The sequence below is a fragment of the Morone saxatilis genome, unplaced genomic scaffold (assembly GCF_004916995.1).
Source record: "Morone saxatilis isolate NCDOM2014 unplaced genomic scaffold, NCSU_SB_2.0 Contig7, whole genome shotgun sequence".
NCBI lineage: Eukaryota > Metazoa > Chordata > Actinopteri > Moronidae > Morone > Morone saxatilis.
In genome coordinates this window covers 10,131,597-10,158,426 of record NW_023340246.1, presented here as the reverse complement: position 1 = coordinate 10,158,426, position 26,830 = coordinate 10,131,597, and the positions used below count along the sequence as shown (strand labels likewise).

Here is a 26,830-nt window from a genome sequence, read left to right as displayed (position 1 = left end):
GAGAAGAAAAAAATGTCACGTCACTGGCAATTCCATGTATATTGGTGGGTCACATGAGATGGAAGAGGCAAGACATGGACCACACCCTGGCATTTTGCACAAATGTGTCTGTATTGTGTCCAACAGCCACAAAGGTGGATTTAACTCTGACTCATGTGTTGTCTTGGCATCCGCTGGGCATTAAGCGTCTATCACCAAGCTGAACACAACTTACTAACAACCTTGTGGCCCAGAGGCGGCCAGCTGATGCCTATCTAGCAATTTTTCTCATGGCACTCACACTTAATCCGTCTGAATGTCTGCTGTCAGACCCTCACACCTGTAACACACCGAAACATGCCCCCAGTTTTCCCATGCTGCTCCATATTGTATCTATACATCTATCTCCCTGTCTCTCCTGTCCTTTTTTTTCTTTTCTACTCAGACCGAAAAACGCCGGAGGTTTTTCTCGTGGGAAACTCTGGGAGAGGTATGTTGCTCTGTGAGCAGGGAGTGAGCGTGGAATCCCGTTTTTCTGGGTCTAGTCTCACTCACTGTTCTGCGATCCCATCCCGGACTTGGTGTCACCATCGGCATCGTGTCAGGACTCGCAGCAGTGTTAGGAAACTCTCGCCTTTTCTTGCTCAGCCGGATCCTGGGGTTTTGGTTGTACACAGCATGTAAGCTCTATTTCACTCTGACTATATTTCTCTTCTGCTCCTTTCTTGCATCACTCTGTTTTTAATCATTCTTCCTTTTCCTTATCAATCTTTTTTTATTTTATTTATTTACCTTTTTCTTGATACGGAGTAATCTCTGCACCTTTTCCATGTAAGCAAGACATTTACATTTAAATATTGCAACTGCCTGATTAACTTCAATAAAGTTGATAAATATTTAACTTCTTTAACTGTTTTTAACAGATGATAAAACCGTCATAATAAAAGCAGTATTAATAATCAAAAAGATCCAATACATTTGTGTCTCTACTGTACATCTGCTGCCAGACTGCACTAATCAGACTTACCAGTCAAGTCAAGTAAAGGACTTCTCCTGAAGTCACATGATTTTCAATAAGTGGCGTCATCTGCAGAGAGGGAAAACAACAGTGAGAAAGGAAAGTATGCTTTCCAGCTGTGTGTGCATTTAGTTCATTAATAGTAATTGTAGACGGTGGTGTTATGATGGTTTTTAAAGGATATTTTTAATACAGCAAATGAAATATTTTTCGTCAAAAGTTAAAGAAGTTGTAAAATGCATGCAAACCCTTATTGCACAGAATAATGAAATGAATGTTCCCATACATGTGGAACAATGGCTGAAATAAAGAAAAATCCTTATAATACACTGATTTACCTCCCACTAAGTAGGCCTAATATACCTTCTTGAAAGTGGATAAGAGACTACTTTTTGTGAAAAGCAAAGAAGAATATATATATAAGTGGACTGTCAGTTTTAGAAATTGTTGGATGCATGTGTTCAGTGTTTTTTGAAACATTACATTTATGGAACAATGTGCAAAGTACACCACAGTCACACCACAGTGCAGGCTTTGCTTCCAGACTCTTGCAACAAAAGCACTTCAGTAAAGGTTAGGGAAAGACCGGGATTTCTGTTAAATGTTAATCAATAACGTCTCAAGTCATCTGCTGTCATCACTATGAGTAGTAGTACTGCCAGATTGCCTATTTTGGTGGGAAACAAATGAAATATGTAGCGGACATGTCACTGATAAGTTCAGTTTTAACATTTTTTGTGTCTTGACATTAATGTTAATTAACAACATTTTCTTATTATGTTAATAGAATACACATTTGCTGTTACATATTAGTTGTATATAAATAATACATTCTAGGAGACAGGCATCTGATCAGCAGATTGAACTAAAATTTAGAGGATGAACCCTTTTGTTTTGAACACTTTAGAATGTTCACCACAACTGTGCTCATGTAAATGAAAGAATGAGGTAGTTGAAGGTCCAGTGTGTAACATTTAAGAGGATCTATTGGCAGAAATGAAATAGGTATGTTTCATTATGTATAATTACTTGGAAGTGAGAATTGTTGTGTTTTTGTTACCTTTGAGGGAGACAATTTTATATACAGACATGAAAGTCATTTCACAGACACACATTTTTAGGTGCCTGTGCTGGCTTTTAATTTTGCAAATAGAAAGTTTCTGAAAACATTTCTGTGTCTGAAAGGTTCTTAGTATCTAAAACATGACTTGGACACATCTTAAACAACAAAACTCAACAACAAAAGTATAAAAGAACATTAAGTCTCCTGTGAACTTCCTCATTCCTCTTCTCCTTTTCCCAGTTCCCAGAAAGAGAAAAAGAAACAGGATTAGCTTGAAAACAAGGAAGAACTCCTGTGTCTGTGTGTCTGTGTGTCTGTGTGTGTGTGTGTGTGTGTGTGTATGTTAACATAACCAGAGTCAACCTTACAGACTGTGAGCCAAACCTGGTACACATTATCCTGGTTGCTTTTGGCCATATTTCTCAATTCTCAATGAGCCTGTCATTGCTGAATTTAACACATTAAAGAGCAAAATCATCACAAGCGTTAGCCATTGATGGATAATTGTCAGATGCTTTCAACCTAAATTTAAGCACATAGATATAGGCATATTTGAGAGGCAGAGCAGCATACAATGCTTTCAGCTTTTGGTTTGGGTCAAAATGTCAAAAATCAGCCAAGATAACATGAGGACAGACAACCAATCAGAGAGGAAAACATAGAAACAGGTTAGGGTATCTGTGTGCGATGTGTCTAAACTCCTGGACATGTGTAAAGTGGGATGCTTCTTGACCTCCTTGCCAAGGACAAGGAGGTCAAGAATGAATAAAGCAAACAGATGCAGACTTACACTGAGATAACACAACAGCCGATGTCCTTTTGCTTCCGTTATGTGGAGATGGAAACTCCAGGAAACCATATTATTCCCTGGACTTGAATTTGAACGAACGGGCGCAGAGAGAGTGGACAGAAGAAGACAGCGGGAAGTGAGCGATATCAGCTGGGGGAAGAGTATGAGAGAGACGCAGCAAAGCTTCCTGGGTCACTCAGACACACACACAAAAACAAACGCATGCATACATGTGCGTTTGAAGACTAATGCATTGTGATGCAAGCGACACGGTGACCTAACCACGATTACACTTACGCACTCACATATAATAGGAGGTGTTTTCTGTTTCCGCTATTATTTCACACATTTTTAAAATGTTCCCATACACCAACATGCATACTTGCCGCCTTTCACATAGGTGACGTAAACTGCAGCAATTTTTTTTCTCTTTGCCAGCGGGCAAGGTCAATAAAGGTCAAATTAAGTATTTAGGAGTGTGTGTGTTGTTGGGAAGTGAAAATAAAAACTAAATTAGTTTGTACTGGGAAGCTATTTGGTCAAAAAAGGGGAAACCTTTCTCTATTTTATGGTATAATCACCACATGGAGAACTCAGTTGGAGGAAGTTGAATGCAGGGGGAACGACAACACAAGCAATATCCAGTCATTTTATGCGTATGTCACATCAGTTGTGGAGCGCTGAGGGCATCCATCTTTCTGCAATACACACACACACACATAAATGCAGGAACAATACACACACAAACACACACATGCCCTATGGCAAATACACGGAAGAAAAAGGGGAAATTCTCTCTCAATGAGGTGAACAATACTTGACATATCTTGACATATTTTTACTACACACTTCCCCTCTTTGTGACAACTTCCTCACAGTTCTCACTACTAGCACTACTTACTACTAGAGGCTGCATATGAATGAAGAAAGATGCACACACGCGCACACACATGCAGAAGGAGAGAGAACGAGAAGAGAGTTGTTTTGCAACTAAAAAGAGGAAGGCACATGTGTCACTCATTCTTTTGTGATGCAACACGACAACCAATGAACACACACTCTCACACACAGGCTTGTGTTATCTCTTAATCCAGTCTTGTATGCAGAATATAATGTATCGCCCGGGTACATTTTATTACAAATAAACTCTTGTTAGCTGTGGGGACAATAAGTGATCTCAGAGGGCAAGATGGAGCACGCAAGCAAGAATCCCTCTTTCTCTCCACACTCTCACATACACACAAATCTGAACTGACCCACCCCAATCTGTAGACTCACCTCTCCCTGCGTCCAACTCGCTGCCACAGCCGATTTGCATAGAAATTTGCCAGTCAAATGAGATGCATGGGAAAGTAGGAGTTTAACTTTGGAGAGCAAACTCCCCCAGAATTCCCCTTCTCCTGGGAGACTCCAAAATCACTTCCAAGAAAAAGGTCAATCGGGATTACAGGATAGCTTGCGCAGTTAATGGACATGCTTATAAATGCTTAATCGTTCTGACTTTCGGGATTGGTTAAATGGATTTACACAAAGAGATGCGTTGCACCTGCACACATGCATGCAGAACTTTCAAACCGCTACAAAGACACAAGAACATTATAGCAAGCTTTTCATGCACACATGTGTGCCGTCATTCAAAATGATTTTAGACCCAACACTGTATTGATATTCTCATTTAACCTCACCCAACACCGCCTCAGGGCAGATTCCTGAAGTGTTGTCATTGTCATTTGTTTTGCTTGTAGGTATACTGTGATGGAAATGTGGCGTTTTCTGCTAATTGATGCTTGAGGGGTCAAGACCTTGCTGCCCTTTGCAGGATGCATATTGGAATTTTCTGTTGCTCATGAGCAGAGTAATAGTTACAGTAAAATCAGGGATTCCCAACATTTGTCAAACATAACCCCACAGTTCTATCTATTTTACAATTTTAACTATTACTCTACGTTACTGTAGGCTAATAATTTCTTTATAAATGACTATAAGCTAACTATTTTTATTATTAGCCGAGCTCCTCTGGAGTATCCCTTGGATATCACTGCAATACCTGAACACATGCTACCTCTGGTATAAATGACTCATTCTGGATATCCAAAAATAAACTGAAAACAACTATTATACTCTTTGTTTAAATTTAAACAGATATGTGTTCATTTATACATTTATGTTACAGTAATGTAAATCTGCTGAACCAAGAGTTGGAAACAAACAAATTCAAGGGAAACTTATCACTCTAAAAGTCTCGCTGCCTTGATGTGAATCGAGCCTCTTTGAATTGACTAGGTGACATTTTGACTATGCAAATGTGTGGGCCTGCCCTGTAGCCTGTTTGGTCCTCAAGTTAGAATACTATTTAAGCAAATTTTACTCTATTTTGGGTAATTAAGTATTCTGTAGGCTTCTCCAGAGGCTCCATATCAGTCTCCTGTTTAAGCTGTCTGCGCTGGCTGCCCGTCTACCATCAGTTCAAAGATGATCAATTTAGCATGCAGGAGAAAATCCCTCAGAATAAGAAATATCACAGTTTTCTTCAGGGTATTCCTATCAATGCTGAAAACGTGAACACAGCTCTCTGCAAAAACAGAATCATGAATCTCTAATGCAAATCGCAAAAAAAACAAGGTTAATTTGAAACTCTCTAGGTGGAAATTATATGGGTTTTTTTTTAACACCCCTACCATAAAATTTGGCCGTGCAAACCCCAAACAGATCACACACAGATCCCCCAAATCTAGACAAAATAAACACTGGCACGCATGGATTAATCCAAAACTAAACGCTTTGTTTATAGCAGCAACAATATTACTGAGCCCATATAATTGTGACTTTGATAACAATATGATTTGACTAATGATGCAGAGCCAGTGGAACAGGCCGAGCAGGTTGGACTGTACTTGTAATAACAAGTGGAGACGTGACTTAGAGGAAGCTGCTTTTCCCTCAGTGGGTATAAAGTGGAATTGCACAAACCAGTGGACATTTGTCTTCATGTGAATATATGCAATAAAACAGGCCCCTGTTACCAGCAACATTGAGACATTAATAACAGTAAAAATCATAATAAAAAGTATTTTAACTTTTTCTTTTTCTTTTTCTTTCTGGTCTTCAATTTGAAGCCAACAAGAAAAAAATAAAAAGGGAAAAACAGTTTACAGTTTAATAATAAAGACTCACTAACAGCCTTTAAAAGGGAACTTTACTAATTTAGTGGAGCAAGTACAGTTTAAAAAAAAGAAATAACTCTGATAATGTCATCATAATGGATCTTACTATTCAGTTGCATCATGAGAATTACTATCCTGCATATTTACATCATGATTTTGACAGCTCTATTTCCCTCTTTTGAGTAGCTCAATACTGCAGTAATAAAAAATTGGAGTATCCAATCCAATCTAGTTTGTTTGTCTGTTCAACCCCACAAAGGGAAGAGCAACAAATTTGTAGGTTGTAGGGGTGGGCGGATCGATCCCCAAAGTATCGATACTACGAAGTATCGATACTAGCGATGCAAAGTCTTGTTTTGAGTATTGATACTAGTGTAGGATCCATACAAAAAAAATGGATCCATCACGTTTGATGACATCCTGGGCACGTGAACATTCTTCTTAGTTGCAGTATTTGCATCTCTGCTGCTGCTGTTGTGAGTATGTGCGCAGTAATCCTTCACACAATGAACATTTCTTTATTCACTATCAAAAACTGTCTTTAAACATGCATGTGATTAAGTATTTTGTGGTGATTAAAATATATTCAGAATTACATTAATATACATTACATACATCATATTCCCTTCCCTTAAGTGATGGTACATTAGCTGCTTTTAACAATAAAATGTATCAATGTTGGTATTGATATCAGTGATCTTGGCCCTACTTGGAATTGGATCAAAACCAAATTTTGTGGTTTCGCCCACCCCTAGTGGGTTGTAGGGTAAGGTCAAAGGTCACTACCAGGTTATAAATTTAATCAAGATAACAAAGACAGGAAACCATACAACCCACTTTTTGTGACAAATTACAAAAACACTCTCACTGTGTGTGATAACAAGTCACTGCAGGTTGCTGCACCTTCTGTTCGGACATAAAAATCAAACCAGGTCCTCAGTGCGATCCCTCTAAAGCAACTTGCATATTAATCTGATGCTGAGACTTGTGTCAAATGGTCAGAAAACACTGAAAAACACCCAAATGCATCATATACATTTCGTATGCCAACAGCCTTCTTGTCTGCCCACACATTCTTACATTAATTTGCAGTATGCAAATTGCTGAAAGCAGCCAGCAAATTTGTATGCACACGCATCTATTAAACCCTCCAAAAACATACAAATCTTCACACAATGAAAATATGAACACAGATGACTGTGCTCAGATGTACAGTACTCACGGTCCATCTTTCACACACACACACACACACAAGACATGGACTAGGGTTGAAATGTGGCAGGTGTGCTTCGACAGTACCTGCGGGTTGTGTCAGCAGAGAGATAGGGGTTAAGAAAGTAAGATAAGAGGCCTTTACATACACAAAGTCAGAGGTGCAAACAGGTTTTCTCCTGGATATTGATCATGTACATATTTGTTTGCACACTGTTTGTGGATGTGTGGGTGTCAGAGCTCTCAATACTGCATGACAAATTAACCCTTTATTTCCCCTAAGTGTACGCTTTAGTCATTCCACAACACAGAGTGCTGCTTGGAAACCACCTGCTGCACAGAGACACTCAGAGACACTCAAATGCAGGGATGTAGTGGAGTGTAAACCCGCCAAAATATAGTTTACAACGAATTTTAGTCAGTGTATAAATCATAATGCAAAACTTTTATCATCGATTTTTGAGTATTGAGTGTTTGTAGTTTCCTTTTAATGATCACTGTCTTGAGGTCAGAGCTCACGTTCATATTTTCTTACTCATTTTTTGACTTTTCGTTATTAACCACTTAAACCCACATTTCCCAATATTTACCTACAATTATACATTTTAAAATTCTGAGCCTGAAAACAAGAAAACTGCATAAAAGAACAACACATACGACAAATAGAATTAATAAAAGTGCAGTTAAAGATGCATAGTATGCGGAACTAGCCCTGTCCTATGCACACTGGACATACAGTGTTGAATATATAGACAATTTGAAACAGTAGATATTCAAATATCATGAGATGAATTATTCATTCTTGCTAGTAAGGAAGTCCATGTGACTTTGTGATAGAGAAAGCAATTATAGCTACAAAATGTGTCACTAGTGATAAAGTGCAACCCACTGTGGTAGACAGGGTTTAACTGAGGTGGTGGTGGCGCAGCAACCGTTGTGACCTTGAGTTCAATTCAAAATGAAAAATATATATATATTTACATACTGCTTGTACGCATAAGAGGTGAAGAAGAACCCTTTTAATACAGCTCGGCCTTCCAAGCGTGTAGGAGAAACTATGGTAGCTTCGAAACTCCTGAAAAAGGCGAAAGGCCCTATCTAGAGCTGCAGTGGAAACATGACGTCCTCCGTAGAACAGGATCCGCTCCCTCTGTGGATACAGTTCATTCTTTATTGAATATTATATTACATTTCATTATATTCCAATAGAACCTGCTAAATGTTACATACTGGACGTTTAAGGCTACATGTAAGTTTAGTATTTCTTGTTTTGGCTCTTTTTGCTGTATGGTCACAACAGTGCAAACCAAGGGGGAACTTTTCGATTCATACCCAGATGTATCTTAGATTGATAAAAGTTTTTTTTAAGAGTACTTTGTTTCTCTGTGCAAAAAGGACACGGGTGCCCTACTCCCACACTACAGTACAGTACAGTAGTTCCTCTTTTTTTAAACTTGAAAATAGAATAGCTGATCTGATCTATATGAATATACAGTATATTATGTACTGTATGTAAGTGGCACAGGACAAAGATAGAGAGATAGATATCCTTCTCATAAGAAAGAAAGAAAGATAATGCAAAGAAAGGAAGCATATACAGTAAATATAGCAAGGATACTGACTAACAACAGAAGATTAACCCTTTCAGTGCAGTAGCCAGACAGACATAGTGAGACAGACACAGCTTGTGAACACCACAAGTTTCATTTTTCACTTTCTATACACAGACGTAAATCTTTATCTCACAGCAGTGAGGCCAGTAAGGTGTCACCTCCAGACTTAACGTGACATTTTCTGTACCTCCACCTTTTCTGTGTAATCCGTGTTACTCTCACACAGATACTGGTGAGACGTGTTAAAAAGAAAAAAGCCATCTTTTCCAACTTTGCATTTTGGAGGGAGATTGTTATCCCGCACGATGACCTGATGGGGTGCATGTTTTTAAAGAGGGAGTGGTCGGATGACATTTAAGAGGCAAAAGAGGGGGCTCTGTTTGCAGTGTCAATATTTACAGTGACACATGCTGGATGAGTACTGACTGACTGAGGTGAATTGTGTGTGTGTATGTATGTGTGTGTGTGTGTGTGTGTGTGTGTGTGTGTGTTTGAGTGGGAGACAGAAAGACGGTAAGACAGAATTATCAGCATGAATAGATTTTAGAGCTATTCTTGTGCTCTGATGAACAGATCTGGGTGCTCAAAAACACAACTATTATCTATTTTGTTTGGAACGTGTACGCTCTCATCTACCTTAAGCATTACACCAAGAAAAAGGCCCAGAGCACTGGAAAACGTTGAGTTGTAGCAATCGAACAGGCCGATAAGATAAAGTTTAGAGAAGTCAAACAGCACAATGTTATGAGTTTGAATAGGTGACCAATCACAAGTGGACTCTGCGTCTGTCACAATCTACAAGCCTCGTTTTGCATTGCAAATCAGAGATATGCAAATGAGGGAAACACAGGCTGCTTGTACTACTTCTCTCCTCACTACACTATCAGCAGGCCATCTCTCGTTCTACGTGCTTTCCCTTTTTCAACCCTGTATTTGCACTAGTTTCACATTTCTTTATTCTACTGAATCCCCATTAATTCTCTTATCATTTATTTCCCTTCGTCGGACATTCCTCCCTTTTTCTTTTTTAAATAGGTATAGTTTCATGATTCAACATTGTGACTCATTCAGCTTCATGTTCTCCCTTGTTTGTCCTGCAAACTACAACTAAGCGCAACTTTGTGCTGTTTGATTTCAACCTGTATTTCTTCTCTAGGTTTTTTTTTGTTTACATATGAGCTAATAGCCCCCAGGCATGCTTACATCACAGAAGATCATGTTGATTCACAGGTTCACTATTGTATGTATATTGTAAACAAAGCAACAGGGAGAGGCACCCATAATGTGCCCCCTAGCATGAAGAGTGATGGTGTCTCCTGTAGATTTTATATTACTGAAATGGTTTTATTGCCCTCTAGTGGTCAAACAGTTGCAACATGTTCTTGAAAATTTAGCTATTTATTTTATTGTTCACAGTGCTCAGAGGTTGGTTGTCAGAACAGAAATATACAGTCAAGATGTCAGATGACCCACACAAACACCAAAATACAGAGATTCAGATTCAGTGTGACTTGTTTGGATTGACTGATGAACATAGTGCAAACAACTTTAATAACTCAGGTGCACTGTTAGTTAGGGTTACTAATCTCAGTATTCATTTTAGATAGCATAGGCTTTATTTGAAGGGTTTCATTCAAATTACTAAGCAGAAGATTACTTTTCGACAATAGTCCTTATGGTAGCTGGCATGTACTATAGCTCTCTGCTGCTATTAGTAACTTATCTGTACGGAAATCTAAACACCTACACAGATGGCAAATTCCACCTGCTGATGAAGAAAACAAACCAACTGCTGGTTTAGAACAAACCTTTAAGCCAACAAAGTGCTTAAAGTATTTGGAGAAATTGGAAAGGTGAACATCTACAACTCCATGACAACTGGGATTATGAGGGAAAGCTCCAGAGCCACTGCTAGATGGACCTTGTGGTGAGATTTGTTTTCCACAGCGGCACGTTCAGTTTATCAAATGGTCCATCAGTCTCAGTGACTTGCTTCAACACAGTGGCTACTCTTGAACATGCATGAATTTTGTCCGTTCTTTGTGTCTAATCTTATGGTGGAAACTACTGTACCAGTTTCTTTTTTACCATCACAGTTTTAATACAATGATAATTATTGTGAGTCTAGAATAATAATCACTCTGGCATACACATTTTTATTAAACACATCCAGGACATGTTTGTACTTAATAGTGAAACCAGTATGGCTCAGTGACCCTGTTTCAGTGCTGATTCTGAGAGGTATTTAAAGGCAGCCTGAGGCCTCCTGTTTCGACTCGGTCTACACTACAGCAGCAGACTTACAGAGTTTAGTGTGAGTTTCAGCAAAGCCAATGGAGGGCTACATATGAACAATTTTCTTATTAATTACCAGAAATATAGATAAATATTATAGAGGCACCCCATAGAAAAGGGTTATATATATATTTTTTTTTTTTAAACTGTCAAAGAAATTAATTTTATATATATATATATGTATTGAGCTGTGATGTATGGAGGATATACTGCGTGTACAGTGTTGGCTGGGTTGTTAGAATCATAAAGCTAAGGTTATTCCTCTACATGTCAGGGAAGACGTGGGGCCTGGGCCTCTGTTAGCACCGTGTACACAGCCTCGACCATACCAGACGCGAATCTTAAATGTGACAACTTTTTCTATACATATTTAGAGCAGAGTGGTAAAAAAAATATTATTTTTTTTTATCAGTACTTCTTACACTTGGACCAAGTAGTATTTACAAATACTTTATATACTTAGTTTTAGGTTTTATCAGCTCTATATGTTTTACTCAGTTGCAGATATAAAAGTAACATTTAAGACGATGAATTCTATTTTTAATAATGAACGTTTTTTGTAACAGACATCTTAATTGCCATGATATTCACTGCAGGATATAGGTTCTTTGATATTAGTATTAGAGATATTTGCAATTACTAATTGGCCCAAGTCTGTTCATGACATAAGACAGTGCACACAGTAGCTGCAGCAAGTGCAACAAAGAAAGTAATAAACGCCTTATAGAGGTAACAGAGCAGTGAGTTAATGTGTCAAAACAGTACATTGGCACCTTGGCAATGCTGAAAGGGCATTAAGACCCAATCTGACCCTGACAGTGGGGGAAAGATGAAACAGGAAATAAGCTGCTACAGTACAATGACTGTGTTGCTGGTATGGCTGAAGAGAAACAGGCAGAAACTGTAGGTGTAAGAAAGCTTGTCCAGAAAAAACACCATTATAAAATGTGTTGGACGGACCAAGTTGCTGTTAAGGCTTTGTTGTATATGAGCTTGTAAAGTGAGGTTACGGGACAAATAAATTCACCCACTAAGTTGTTACAAAGGTAACACCAGTGTACACGTTATATTTCCCGATATCCATACCCAGTAGAAAGGTTGATACATTGCTGAGATTTTGGCATGTGAAGTGCTGAGGTCACAGTATGTACAGATTATACTGTTTATAACATTACATGAACACAAACACTTTTTTTAAAAATGGCTAAATCAGTCTAAAAACATCCATATGAAGCCACTTTGCATCAGTCATTGATGTATGTGTCAGTTTAGTCAGTCTTACAGGTTACACAATTAAAACAGAATACGATGTACAGTTATAGTACCTTGACATACCACCTTAGTGCTTGAGTTAAAAACGCACTTCAGTGAAAAGTAGACAAGTGAGACACTTGTATGAAAGAGCATCCAATAGAAGTGCAAGCTATACAAAAAGAGAAAAAAGTGTAAAGAGCTTAATACAGTATGTATTGTCTAAAAGTTTAAAAAGCATAATATAGTGGATATATTCATATATTTCTCTTTTATTTCATATATTTTATGTAATCTTTTCCAGCACCGCCCTGCTGACTTGTATATCATTTTGGCTTTTTCATTTCTTTATTGTTCCAGCAGCATTGTGCAAACAGATTAATATTTGTCTTCATCGATCCCTCTTCTGCCATCAGCCATAACCTTTTAATTCTGTTCCTGCTTTTCTCAGATACTTTGAAGCAGATATCACAGGGTTAGAGAGAAAGGCATGACTTTTTTGTCAAATTGGCATATATTTACTAAGATCCATCCATCCATCAGCCCCACTATGAATCTTCTTTGTTTTTGTCCCTTCAGGGCTTCAGTCCTTCACTCCAGCAGAGGGAGCCATTTCACATGAATCCAAGCCATCTCCCATTTAGGGCTCCCACTTTCGGGGCCTGTGAACAACCTGCAGTGGGAGAAAATATGCAGGAGGACAAACAAGGAGGTGGATACACACTCCTCTCCTCCGTTCGCAAAGGAAGATGAAATGCCTCAGGAAACACGAGAAGGATTAAGGGATGTCTTCCCCCTCTCCTCCGCCTCCTTCAGGCTCAGGCTCCTCTGCATGGGAGTGTGTTTGCGTGTCTGAAGGTGTGTGTGCATATCGTAGGCGGCTCCAGCGGGCCTTGTTCTTGTGCAGGTGACCCATCATGGTCTGGCTGAGCAGGCTGGGCTCGGTGAAGCGGTGCCACTCCTCAAACAGAGGTTCCACGATGTAAGAGATGAACCCTGAGAGAAACACAACAAAGGCGGATCATCTCCAAATCAGTGGAGGAACATCATGGGTTTAGATTCATGATGGCAGAGTATAAACTGATTAGTGTATGCATGTGTGTACTCACCTATCTGAATGGCTGGGACAGAGTCCGCCTGCTGGTTACACAGAGGACTGATCTCCAAGTCAAACTTTCTCTCCAGGTCACCTGTCAGGTTAAAAGCCAACTTTCAGAAAACCACATGAATGTGAGAGAAGCCTTAACAAAAGATGATGCTGATGCAGACTATTATAAAAATGTTCAGAAATAAAATTAAATAATGCCTGACATCTGCCAAAGTGCCAAAGCCTTGTTTTTCAAGGAAATGAACCCTAAATGTAATGGCTATAGAGAACACAGCATTAGCATCTTTTAACATAAAGTTAGGGGGTTTGTGGGAAATGTGGTCCTAATAATGAACAACTGCAACATACAATTGAGTAATTTCTGCAGGAACAAACAATCATTTTGAGGGTATTTAAGTATTTATTTAAAAAACATTAAGCTGTGGCTTAAAAGTGGTACATGCAGTCCTTTTCACAAGACACAAATGACCTTTCCTCTTTTTATTTTTCATCTTGATTTGAATTGAGTGGACACTTTGCTCACCCTGCCTGTAGAATTCTTCACACACCCTCTCACTCCACTGTCTGCTCAGCTCCCAAACCCGACACGGATTACAGACGTCCGCACACTTCAGAGCAATCTGAAGGCAAACAGAGAGAGAAAGAGATTCACACATGAAGTGCATGTTAAAGTTAGAATGTTTGAGTGTCTGGTGGGTGTGCAGCGTACCTGCAGTATAAAGTGCCTGTGTGAAGCCAGTTGAAGGTCCAGGTCCTGGTTGTCCAGATGTTCTCTGAAGGTCAACAGGAACTCATTCTGCCTGCTGATGTCTGTAGCCAGAATGAGAGAGCCCAGCTGCTGTTCCATGTCCTGCCTGCAGAGTAGAGGGGGGCACCACTGAGCCAAAATAAAAAACAAAACACTAATGTGTGCTAATGTTTGATTCAACCTGTACCCTAGCAACAGCTTCATTTTTGGGAATGTATTTATTAGTAAATTATCACGGGCTATACTGCCTTTTTACAGCTATGTGCTAAATGTAGTACTCCTGCGTTGGTGTTCTATAATTGACCTCTGACCTTTCTGTGGAGGCTGCTAGATGAAAGGAGATTATGATACCAAATGCTGCATGCTTATTTACCAAATCAAACATGCTGATGTGTGTGGTTATGTGTGGGTGTGTAAAGGTGCTAGCTTTTTGAATTTCTGGGTGTGCATGTTTGCAGTCAGTGCTGACATTACATAGTTTGTCTACTGCACAGCACTGACAAGTTTATTTTACAACTGGTTAATGTGTTCCTGTAAAAATAAACCTAACATCCATTGTCTGTAAGGCTCTTTATGTGGGAGTTCTTACGACATGTCAGCAGGCAGATGGGATAGCAGTCCTGACTCTCGTAACATGCCCACAGTGGATCTCCAGTGGTGACTCTCCAGCACGGACGTGTTCTGTGGAGGATGAGGTGACATCCAAAATGTGTTAGAAACAGAGTCAGTGCTAAAACTACGGCACATGTTGACCCCCACAGCGACAGAAACGTCAGCACACCCGTGTGTACCTGGTAGAGGGATGCCAGGTGGTGTCTGGTCTTGATGAGAAAGGGCTGGTTGACCCCGGGGTGGTCCACGTCGTGGGCGGCTGCAGCCATCAGACCCAGGAACACGTCCAGAGGACTCAGCTGCTCCGCCAGCTACAACACACGAATTAACCACAGGGTAATAGTTGTTCTTATGTAGGAGGGACACTTGCACTTATTTCAAATAAAACTTAAAACAAAGTATCAGGACAGACGGCATACAGAGCTGAATTTATAGCGTTTATCCTGACTAGTATCCAGTTCCTTCAATATTGTCACCCTGTCAGTTTCTTGATGATGATGGATACAAAGATAGTTGAAGTCAGTAGGTATTAAGAAAGTGATTTTTAATTTTTTTATATTTCGAATGACACAACGACTGTGAGGTTAAAGCACAGACTTTCAGGCTGTAAGTGTGTTTGTGGGTGTTTGCATCCGTATTGGTGAACAGTGTAGGACTCTTTTAATCCTTGGAGGGATATACTAGATAAAAACAGCTACAATTTCTAGAGAGATCATCAGATGAGGACTTTAAAGTCCTCAAATTTGTTTTGGAGTGTTGAGCTGATTATATATAAAGAAATAAAACATCTGTCCTAATACTTACGAACTACACTGTACATTAGGATTAAGGAAGGTTCTGACTGTTTTGATCTTCTATTTAGATCCCTTTTTTAATTTCAGTACAGCAGAGAACACATTTTGGATAATTTTATAAATACCAAATACATAACAAATTGGTAAAATAATTAGATTTCCTCTGAAATTAAATTATTTGACCTCAAACGGTGCCTCCATTCTCAAATGCGCCTCAAAAGTATGTATTTTAATTAATAACAGAGCTAGGTGTGAGTCACAGGGTGAAGATAAATGCTTAAAGGTCAGTAAAGGACAAAGTGGTATATTGATCAGATAAGCAGCTGGCTTGATATCTCATACTGTGAGTGTGTGTTATTTAGAACACACCCGCATGTGTGCTGTGTTGAATTCGATTTATTTGCGTAAGTGCTTTTAACAAAATAGGTGCATCACAAAGTGCTTTACAGAGCAACAGTGGGAACAAAAGCAATTACTGAATAAAGGGAAAAGATGCAGAGACACTTAATCTGGTCAGAGGGCTTTGGGGATTTCTCCAGGCTGTGGATGGAAGTGTTGTCGAGTCTAAGTGAGCAGGAATTATCCTTCAGGAAGACACACTAATAGGACATGTCAAGGAGAAGCCGTATAGTTAGTGTGTGTGTGTGTGTGTGCGAGAGAGAGGGAGAGAGGCAGGGAGGGTGTGTATGTGAATCCAGTATTATTTATTACCTTGGGCTCCTTCAGGTAGCAGTACATGGCTTGAGTGACATCGGCAGCGTGAACAGCATTGTGATAAGGATTCTGGGAGTGGTAGTCCTCTTGCACCATGCCTGGCGAGACAGGGAACAAGGTTAAACCCTATTAAGCAATCTCAGCTTTCACATGTTTTATCTGATCTTAATGTAATTTTTGCAACACTGCTGAATCTGTCATGTCTTCATTTGATTATCAGAGCAGAGTCTTATGTGCAATAAGCATAATCCAGTTTACACAGCAGGGGTTTTCCTGTTTTTATTCCCCCAGAGGCGTTTAAAATGTCTTCAAATTGCATATGTTGACCAATAACTGCAAAAGGCCTAGTAAACAAACTGAAGCCACAATAATGTACCTAGGTGATAATGCAACATAAACATTTATAATCAATTGATCGTTTTAAAGTTTACGTTTCAACCAATTTAACATTATTAGCTCTCGTTTACCACTGTCCAATGAGAAGTAGAGAATAATCATGTTACTGTAGGTTGTCTTTACACCTCGTACTTTGTGTGTGGAAAAAGCACATAGTAAAGGACTAAACTAAAACTACCGCCGTGCAAGTTGCAGTTTACATCTATGTCCAGACTGGTATAATATATGTGGTGAAGACTTTGAAGGAGTTATATAAGAGGTATAAAGTACATTTGTTACCACTATATTGATGTATTAGTTAAACAGGTACACTTGGTACTACTTTATTACTATGCAAAAAAAGGATTCTTATATAGAGTATAACTATACAAAATGTGGTGCTTTTGTTTTCTCCTGGAATTTTTAGATGCAAAGCCTCTTTATGAGCTGTAGGTGAAACTCGCTCACTCACTCATAAGATCACTATTAGCTAGGAACACTACAATACACTGCAGTCACATTATTCCAATTGTGCTCAAAATTCAGATTGAGGCAGAAAGTGAGGGAGTGTATGGTTACAATCTTTCAGCCAGAAAGAAAGGGTTGAGGAGCTGAATGCTTAGCTTTAATGGGAGCAGGTTTGAAGAGAAAAAAACATTGAGATAATTGTTGTAAACAAGAGGCAAATGACAATTTAGAGCTTGAGACAGACGTACAGACGACTCAAAAACATAACGCCTCCAGCCATGGCTATTGCCGGCACAGAGCTAACAACACACAGCTCATTATTGTTCTGCTGTATTATTTAGCACGCTATGGATACTGGATTAATATTCACTTACAGTACAACAAAGTCCACATGGTCACTTTATCCATATTTGTTTTTATAGCAGGGAACATAAACCCTGTGTCCCTTTTGTGATGACTGAACCAGTTGACGTCAGTCTGGGCTTTCCTGAAAAGTTAAACCCTTCTCAGCTTTCGAGAGCATGCTGCCCCGCCAAAAAGGCCGCCGGGTGCACGTTTCACAGAGCAAATGCTTTTTATGTAGTGGTGACAATTGGGGGAAAATGCTGTGTGTAAATACACCAGTAGTCCTAACTCCTATTTAAATGTTTAAAAGAATATGTGTGCATGTAAATGTCATTTTTCAGTTTAAAGGCAATGAACATCAACTACTGGATTCAATTCACAAATTATGCTAACAACAGAGGTTGTCTAAAAAAGGTTGTATACGGTTTACGGTTTAAAAGATTTAAGCAAATTCTTCTTGCTGGAGAACAAAGTGGGGCAGTCTCTTCCTTGCAGCTTACCGAGAAACCTGTGCAGCTTGACCATATCCAGCTGGAAGTGCTGAATGAGACCGTACACATTGAAGAGATGGCACATCAGAGTCACCAGACTGTTACCTACAGCACACAAATCCATTCAAGAATTTTTTTTAGTGCAGTAAGTCAACTGTGTGAGAATCACATTTTTCAGCACACAACGCTTCACAGCAGTGCTTCAAAAACCTATTGGTGACATTACCGAGACTACATGTGTTTTTAACAATACAGTCTATGGTTTCTATAGTAGCCCAGAACCAAACACTGCTTTTTGCCTTTTTAGGTTACCTGAAGGCCACCATGGGAGGGGTGAGTTAAGATAGATATAGAAACGAGCGCAACCTCAATACTAAAAGCCACTAAATCCTACATACTGGTCCTTTAAAATCTTTTGAAAATGAAACGATAACAAAGAGAAATCAACAATTTCATCATATGATAACAAACAATAGTTAAATTGGTAAAGATATATGGTAGGTGAGGGACAACAACATTAGTCAATTTTTAATAACAAAATAACAAAAGGCTGTCTTACCATTTGTAAGACGATCGAAGAGGAAAATGTCAAAGTTCCATGTGCCTACTTTTGATAGCATGTGCTGTAACAAAAGACAGAGTGTTTTCAGAAGCGATCTATGGTTCACAGCTGATGCATACACAACACAGAGAGCTGGAGACACTGTGTGCCTGTGCCTCTCCACATTTGTTGGCTTGTGAGAGTTCTTACCGCAGCTTGTCCCAGGTAGTCGTCGTCTAGTAGGTGTAGTGACCCGGGGGTGTGGGGCACCAACCCCCTGAGCAGCCTGGACGCGTGGCAGTATCTCTGAAAGCTCAGCAGACGCTTAATCTTTCTCCTGGTGCCGGACTCTACTTCCCCCTGCTGGGCACTGGCTGAAATTACAATGTCAAATAATGTTCTTTAAGAAACCCTGCAGAGTAGTGCGGGAGTCACAGATAAGCGTCTTAAAAACTATTTTAATATTTCCTGAATTGCATGTGGCTCTGTCCCAGGACTAAGATTTCTGGTCTTGATCACATAATTGCAAGATCATGCTCCATCAGGTAAGTAGACGGATGTGTGTTACGCTTTTTAACCTGAATTTAATGCTCAATGACTCTGATTCTGACGAGTGTATCCCATATTTCATTAAGGTCTACCACTGGAAATAATTATCAAAACACAGAGGAAGTTCACAAAGAAGTTCATGACATGTTGGATGCAGTGTACAAACAAATGCTGATTTATCTACAACACACATTATTAGCCACATCAACAAAATTAATTTGCAATAAATATTATACAAAATGTGTCATTATATAAGCTTTCAGTAAATTAGATAAAAAGGGAATGTTTCTTTATACTTCACAGCCTCCCTTTATGTTAAAATCAAAAAAGCACCAGCACTGGAGCAACTGATATTTATCTATTTACACTCAGTTGCCAGTTTATTAGGTACACCTAGCTAAAACAGTCTAATACAACAGTCCTGCGATAATCCTACCTTCATGAAGGTTAGAACATTCAGCTTTTGTTGCAATTGTTTCACAGAGGTGTTGATTCAACTTAATGGTCATTTTGGAGGCTGCAGTTTCAGGGGCTGTTGAATTGTATTACACTGTACTGACAGGGGTTGCTATTATTTTGTCCACCCATTTACAACAGCAATGGTGGGCTTACAAAACACCTCTCTCAAACACGTAAAAGTTTGAATGGGATTGCTATTTGCTCTTTTGCTATGGGTAGCTGTTTTTGCTGACTAAACAGTTACTTTGTAGGAGAATAAACGAATAGAGGAGAGTTGTGTTAGTGGATTGCTGACATAGCCAGCGTATACTGTTTTGTATTTAAATGTGTCTGGAGACTCACTTTTGAGGATGCGCAGGTCAATCAGTGGGTAGGAGCCTCGTCTCTCAACCAGCAACACACCAGCATGACCAGTGTTCAGTCTGCCATCAGCTGCACACGGACAGAGATAGAAAGAGGAAAAGGAGAGGATGGAAAAAAGAGAATAAATAATAAATATACATTTTTGGTGTTATTACTAATGTCCTGTTGTGGCCATTTTTTGGCAGACATGCCCCCAAGGGGCCTGAATCAATCTTTCCAGGGGGAAGGGGAGAGTGTTCATACTAGGGGAGAGGGAAAGACAGGAAGACAGCAAGCAAAAGGTTGATGGCTGAATGACGAGTCCAGCAGCCAGAGGGGTGATGAGAGGACAACGGAGCAAAGTGTTCCCCAGTGCTGTACATGTCCCACCAGTGATGTTCAACACAATCGGCCTCATAAAAACAGATTTTAAGTTGTTCCTAAATCTGCCTCTGTGAAACAAGAGGATCTTTGACATCGCTAAATCACCAAGACGTCATGCATCTGGTCCGAGTTTGCCCACGGAGAATGGATTTCATGCCACAGTGCAGCTGTTATGGAGGATGTCTGAACATCAGACTGGTGCTGCATTGACATAAGCATACGTTCTTATCAGATATATTTTTCGTGTTTTTACTGTAGTGTTTCGTAACCGAGGACCAAACAGGAGTGGACGTCTGCTACAAAACAAAGGTTTCATTCTATAACTTGATATCCACCATTTAAACAGCTGGCAAATGTGTTCTTGCAAAGAAAAAGGAAGCGTGTCATACTCATTTGTTTGAAGTGCCCATGTATGTCTGACATGCTTAATATAAATTCTTTCCATGTCTGCAGAGTCCCAGGGGTAATCTTTTGAGTTTCAATCCTTGCTGTGTGAGCACCTATCAGATGGAGGAAGGCAGCACAGCATGGATCCTTGAATACCGAATACTGCCTCTGTTTAAAATGTGCAATCCACACAAACCCTGAGGCCAGTGACAACAAGACACAACAGAACTAAGTCACAGTGCACATGCACACACAAGCAATTTACACTTGAATAAACCAAAAACTATGGGAATACTGAATAATTTAAGGGTCAGATGTGAGGAACTGGAGCGTATTATGTCCCAGAGGTTGCAAATTCACATCACCTCTGTGACTTGCGCTTACGAGAGCAGCTAAACTACCTGTTAATGGGGTCGGGCTCACTGTGCCCCCCCCCGGGTTGCAAGATCTTGCCTTGTGTTTGTGTGCGTGTGTTGTGCTAGGTAGATATACATAAAACATACTGTGGAAAAGTGGCATCATTCCCTATTTATGCATCTTACAGTCCAACAAACAAATATAACCCGCGTGGGGGAAGTGACTCAGCCTGTTAAAGGGAGGCAGAGGAGTCCTGCTGGCCTAGTTTGAGCAAGAACGGGAAAAAAGGGGGAAAGCCTCTTTGCTTTTTTTATCTAGCGTGCTGGTGGGCAAGGAGAGGAGGAAATACATCATCTAGAAAAAAACCACCGCAGTAACCCTCCTCCAACACAGACAACCACTCACCACCCTCTTCCTGCACTTGAGCTATCTCTCCATACTTCTATTTTATGTCACTCCCTCCTTCATTCCTCCTCTACTCATGTCTCTTCTTATCGCTCTCCGTTACTGCCCCCTCAACCTTCCTATCATCCTTCATTCCTTCCTGTTCAACAACAACACCCCCTCTTCCCCATCTGATCCATCCTTTAGTCGCACCCCGCCCCTCTCCTCTTTTCCCTTTCTCTTCCTTTAACTCTCTCTGTGGTAAATAGGTCATTGTCTCCGTGCGGCGCAGAACTGGGTCATTTAGGATGAAAACGTGAATCAGTTGGAAAGGGTGTTTAAAGACGCGACAATGCACACGCGCCTCGTTCAAACACTCACTGCACATATGCACACACACACACACACACACACTTGCAAATGAGGTTAAATCCCTGATTCCAAATGCGAAAACATGATCACCCACACACACACACACAGTCACACAAGGGGCACTGATATGAATATGTTCACTTGGCTTCGCTTGAATCTGTGGGTGTTTACGGCACAAATTGTGCTTTGGGGCTGTTAGTTAGTCAGACACATGGCCAACACCAACACTTAAATACAAACAGTTTTAAACACACAGTGACAGAGGATGTTTCCTGCTGACTGCAGTTGTGACTTCTCCATCTTGATACATAGATACATAAAGTGTGTCCAGATACAGTACACTCCCTGGCAGTGGCGGGACTTTTCTTTACCTAGTGATTTAACAGTGATAGCCGCCAGGTGCATAAAACATAGGTGGCATTAGAAGAAGCCATATATGTTAGTTTGATGCATTGTTCAGAGACTCAGATCTGAAAACCCATGTTTTGGATTTGTGATAGTACCAAATTCAGCCAAGATATTCTGTTTAATATCACTTGAAATTAAGAAAACCAGCTGAAGGTCACATTTGAAAAAGTTCATTTTTGGCATATTTTCTTTAAAAAGAATTAAGGATGATTAATTGTCTTCTTTTAAAGGTTTATTTTAGATTATCCCACCTGTATAAAGGCAAACAAGTACAAAACTAAAATCTAGTGTAAGACCTCTCTGTCAATGTTTTGCTATTACAAAGGAGAATTTTTAGCACTTTAATAAAATTGAAGATTTAATAAAGTGTTTTAGGCCTGTGGTAAAATGCTGAACTCTGAAACTCAGTCTGTTTATACTATAAATACGGATCTTTTTCAGCCCTGTTCAGTACTTATTATGGTAAATATCAGGATGACTCACTATCACCACCAACAAGCTATTTCACAGTGTCTTGACATATGTTGTATGTGGTGAAATCAAATATTGGGCAGATAGCCTATAGCCCTTGTCAAATGAATGAGGTCATCGCGGTGCAAAGGGAAAGTCACAGGCAGTGAACAGCGTACATTTGTCCATTTTCCACCCTATGAGTCAGTGCTTGTGCGCAGGTAATTCCCCGCAGTGTGAATCATCACTTCATCATAACTTTTTAAAAACACATTAAACATTTATATGTGCTAAGTTCAATTTTTGTTATCAACTTTTTATTTTTTTATGTATTCATTATGCAAGTGTATATGCCAGTATCAGTCAAGTCGTCACTGCATCATACTCATTTCACTAGATGAATAAATGCGCACATGAGATCACTATTGTCAAAAAACATTTCACAGCTTCAGTCCTTGTGTCTATCATGAAGTCCTTAAGCCCTATATCTGACATTAAGAACAAAATTATATCAATGTATGCAGCACAGAGCTTAAGATTAGATCATCAGGTCTTGTGTTACACTCCAAACAGACGGGCCGAGGATCGACTGATGGTGTCACGTCAGTGTCATCAGTACAGCTGCGCTCAGCAGATGGTAACACAGCTTATTTAATGGATACTCTTGGGCTTTACAGCCCAAATCCCTCATTTCACTGTCTGCTCTGCCAAGGTCTAAACTGCTGTGAACCTTATCTCCACCCGCAACACATACAAACACACACACACACGTTAAACATATGGCCAGAGGCATGCTTATCAAAGATTATCTGTCACAAACAAACACTTTTCTAAAATTAAAATGTACACCCAGGCATGGTTGAACATTCAAATACAATAACTGATGCATAAGATCACACATACATACGAAGACAAGGCCAGAAACCCTTCATTCCTGATATTCATGATCTGTGCCAAAAAACATGACCACTATTTTAAAGAGATAAATAAATTATACACAAATAATTACAATCTGCTTTCTACCATGAATGTGTAGCATACACAGTCAAACACCAGACATTAATTACATGTATAGGCTTTATTGTACTTGTAACATGTATTATGTGTAAGTTACCTTCCAGATGAGCGCTCCTGTCCTCTATGTCATGCTTCACCTCCTCTACCTCATCCTTCTCTTCTTCTACCCAAGGGCTTGCCCGACTTCTCTCAGGCCCCAGGGGGCCGCCCCTGCGAGCCCTCCAGGCTGCCCTGAGCTGTCGTATGAGAGCTGGAAGTTCCAGGGCCAGCGACAGGCCCCCGCAGGTCACCGGAGGCATCCTGAGAGGCCCCCAGACTGGCGAGCGGGGGGCCTCATCTGGACAGACCCCAACTTCGACCCCAACACCAAGACCAGAGTCCCGCATCCTGAGATCTTGGCCCCAAAGCCCCTCCAGAACTGGCATCCTCACACCGAAAGAAAACAGATGGATGACGAACAGGTGCAAGGAAAGGAAAGATCAAAGTAAACACAGGGTTGAGTCTGAGGGAAGGAAGAGAAAGAAGGATGGTGGTGAAAAAGGAAGAGAGATGGCAGAAGGAGAAGCTTACTGTCAGGTAGCCATGGGTGAGGAAGAGGAGAACAGATAGTAGCAAGTCGGGATGTAGGACAGAGGAATAGAGACTGCAGGGAGAGACAGAATCAGTGGCAGGAATGACAGAAGGACAGAGAGAAATGAGTGCAGAGATATAAAAAAGACTAAACAAACTGAAGGAAAGGAAGCAGGGAAAAGCCAGAAAAAAGAAGTGAGAATCCGTCTGTTTCCCTCTCTCCCAGAGTCAGCCACTGACGGTCTGCTCCCTCCTTCTGCCGCATTCTCTCTCCCCTCTACAGCCTCACTCGCGCCAACGTTGTTGTGGAGTCTAGAAGCCCCTCCCCTCCCCGCTCGCAGCTCGCTTACACACTCTCTCACTCTGCCTATATGCTGCTATGCCGATGGCAGACCAATAGGATTTGTGTGAACGCCTGTGGAGCTTTGGGTTCATGGACACAGACTCTGTGTCATGGTCAGTTCTACGGGAACACAGCAAACAGCATGGAGATATGAAAATTAGGATTCAACCTCCGTACAGACTTTGCATTTAAAAGCAGATAAGAGCATCAGAATTTGATACAGGGCTACAACAAATAGATTTTTCAATTACGCAATTAATTGTTTAAAGGAAAATAATGAAATATAGTGAAAGAAGTCCATCAAAATTCCCCAGGGCCAACGCAACCCTTTTATATTGTTTAGACCTAAACCTAAACGTTTTCAACAATGATATAAAACAGAGAAAAGCAGCAACATTTGAGAACCAGCAACACTTTGGTATGTTCAATGAATTACATAAACGATAAATTGATCAACTAATTAATGAACTGTTTCAGTACTAATTGTGCGCATGGTTTATCTAACCTTTGAGTGTACACGTTTACACAAACGCCTTGTTCTGAGGCACACAGCCATAATGTCACAGGAGCAGACTCCGACAGAACAGAATAATCAACTTATTCTGCTTGAAGGTAAAACGAGGTACATGCTGTGAGTCACCCCTCGTTAAGGCTTCGCTGGCATAGAAACACTTGAGCGGATTTGTTTTGATTTATTTGTTCTGAATTCTCCTGGCCAGGCGACTAACCAGCCTTGGGTTTGGACACAAGTTGGACTCCTGATACTAGCAGAAGAACAAGGTGTGATCGAAACGATAAATCCTTGGATGATGTTAAAGGAAATGTGAAAGGAAAACGACAAAATCGTCAAATTTACGCTAAGTCTGAATTTATACTTGCCTCATCTTGCACTGTTTGTGCTCTACTGATCCTCATAAAATGAAATGATTTGAATGGCCTTAACTGAGCCGGGTATAACTCGAATCAACTGAACATTTGTTTGGGACTGAACCACTCTCTTCCTGTTGTCCTCCAGTGTCACAAAGGCGTCCCTGTGGCTGCTGACAACATATTCATTAACATGAATAGAATTAAGTGAATGTAAGTAAATGAGACATATTTGTTCCTCTTTACATGCACATAATCATGAAGGATGCAGTGCTATAACCATAACATTTTTCCAGACAAATGTTCCCTTGAGAAACAGTCACATGCAGACAGAAGTACTGACACACACACACACACACACACACAGCGGCACAGACAGGCAGGGACAGTCACATAGCCTTGAACGTCACATATCAGACACAAGAAGCTGATTGCAAGAAATCATGAGACAAAGAGCATTAAGATAAAAGATAGAGGCTGTGAGAAAATGTGCAGTGAGACATAATGTAAAGCAGGGTGATTCAGTGGAAATTCAGCGTGGCTGTGAACTCGACGTATAGTTGTTTTGTTGTAGCTGTGTAGCAGTGGATACTGTAGTGTAACATATGATTTTCTTGTTAGGTGGAGTGATATCAGGAGATTTAAGGCATGTCTCTTACTTTGTACTCACCAGGCAAAATCTATAATCTAACAGCAAGAACTGGTTTAGACTTGTTGACTTGAAACGTTCAACAAGTTCTACCCAAATCCTTCCTTTAAGCTGTGAACATAACTTTGAACTGACTCTACTGAAATGACTATAATGACTACATACCGCAGACCAAACTATTTTTTAGACTGTTTTTATTTTTTGTCTTCACATATTAAACAACTGAGTAAATACAGACAACACTATGGATGACAGGCAACAAGAAACTTTTCTTTTCTTGATTCTGGCAGCCCCTCTGGACAGAAGCGGTAGTGTCTCATTTCATTGATTTCAAGGGGAATCTAACCAGTGACAGGGATTAGGAATAATTATATAGAAATAGCCAATTTTCTCACTGATGTAAGGTGCGTAGGTCATATTAGAGGCATTAGTACTAAATTGAGACTGTTACATAACCAGTGAAAACTCCTTGTACCAGGTTTAAATTTGGGAGTGGAGGTGAGCATTTTAAGAACGAGGTGATTTTCGGTAGCTGTGTCTCTGCACACAAACCTAATGACCTTGATTATGCAATTAGTCTGACTAGCAACATGCTGCACGTCTTTAATTGTTGCTGGTATGTTCATGATGCCTAATTATACTTCCAATCGAAGCAGCAACAGGGAAACTATTCTTATTCATGTTGTCACTCGCAAGTAATTGATAAAAATG

The 26,830-nt window shown here is 40.0% G+C and overlaps 1 protein-coding gene across 7 annotated transcripts in view; it reads right to left on the bottom strand.

Moving 5' to 3' along the window:
* Positions 1–10,221: 10,221 nt before the first annotated feature.
* Positions 10,222–26,830, bottom strand: part of LOC118340398 (cAMP-specific 3',5'-cyclic phosphodiesterase 7B-like) — a 21,417-nt gene continuing 4,808 nt past the window's right edge. For 2 of the 7 annotated variants that reach the window (XM_035678333.1, XM_035678334.1), the window contains 11 exons: positions 19,932–20,021; positions 18,792–18,955; positions 18,600–18,663; positions 18,050–18,145; positions 16,359–16,459; positions 15,033–15,164; positions 14,831–14,922; positions 14,203–14,347; positions 14,017–14,113; positions 13,495–13,575; positions 10,222–13,381 (listed from right to left, as the gene is read on the bottom strand). In XM_035678333.1, coding sequence (XP_035534226.1) covers positions 13,164–13,381; positions 13,495–13,575; positions 14,017–14,113; positions 14,203–14,347; positions 14,831–14,922; positions 15,033–15,164; positions 16,359–16,459; positions 18,050–18,145; positions 18,600–18,663; positions 18,792–18,955; positions 19,932–20,021 — 1,280 coding nt within the window. In that variant the 3' untranslated portion in view covers positions 10,222–13,163. Of the gene's footprint in view, positions 13,382–13,494; positions 13,576–14,016; positions 14,114–14,202; positions 14,348–14,830; positions 14,923–15,032; positions 15,165–16,358; positions 16,460–18,049; positions 18,146–18,599; positions 18,664–18,791; positions 18,956–19,931; positions 20,022–23,787; positions 24,193–24,260; positions 24,334–26,830 lie in introns of all 7 variants that reach the window. The other 5 variants (XM_035678327.1, XM_035678330.1, XM_035678329.1 and 2 more) reach the window with 5 other exon arrangements.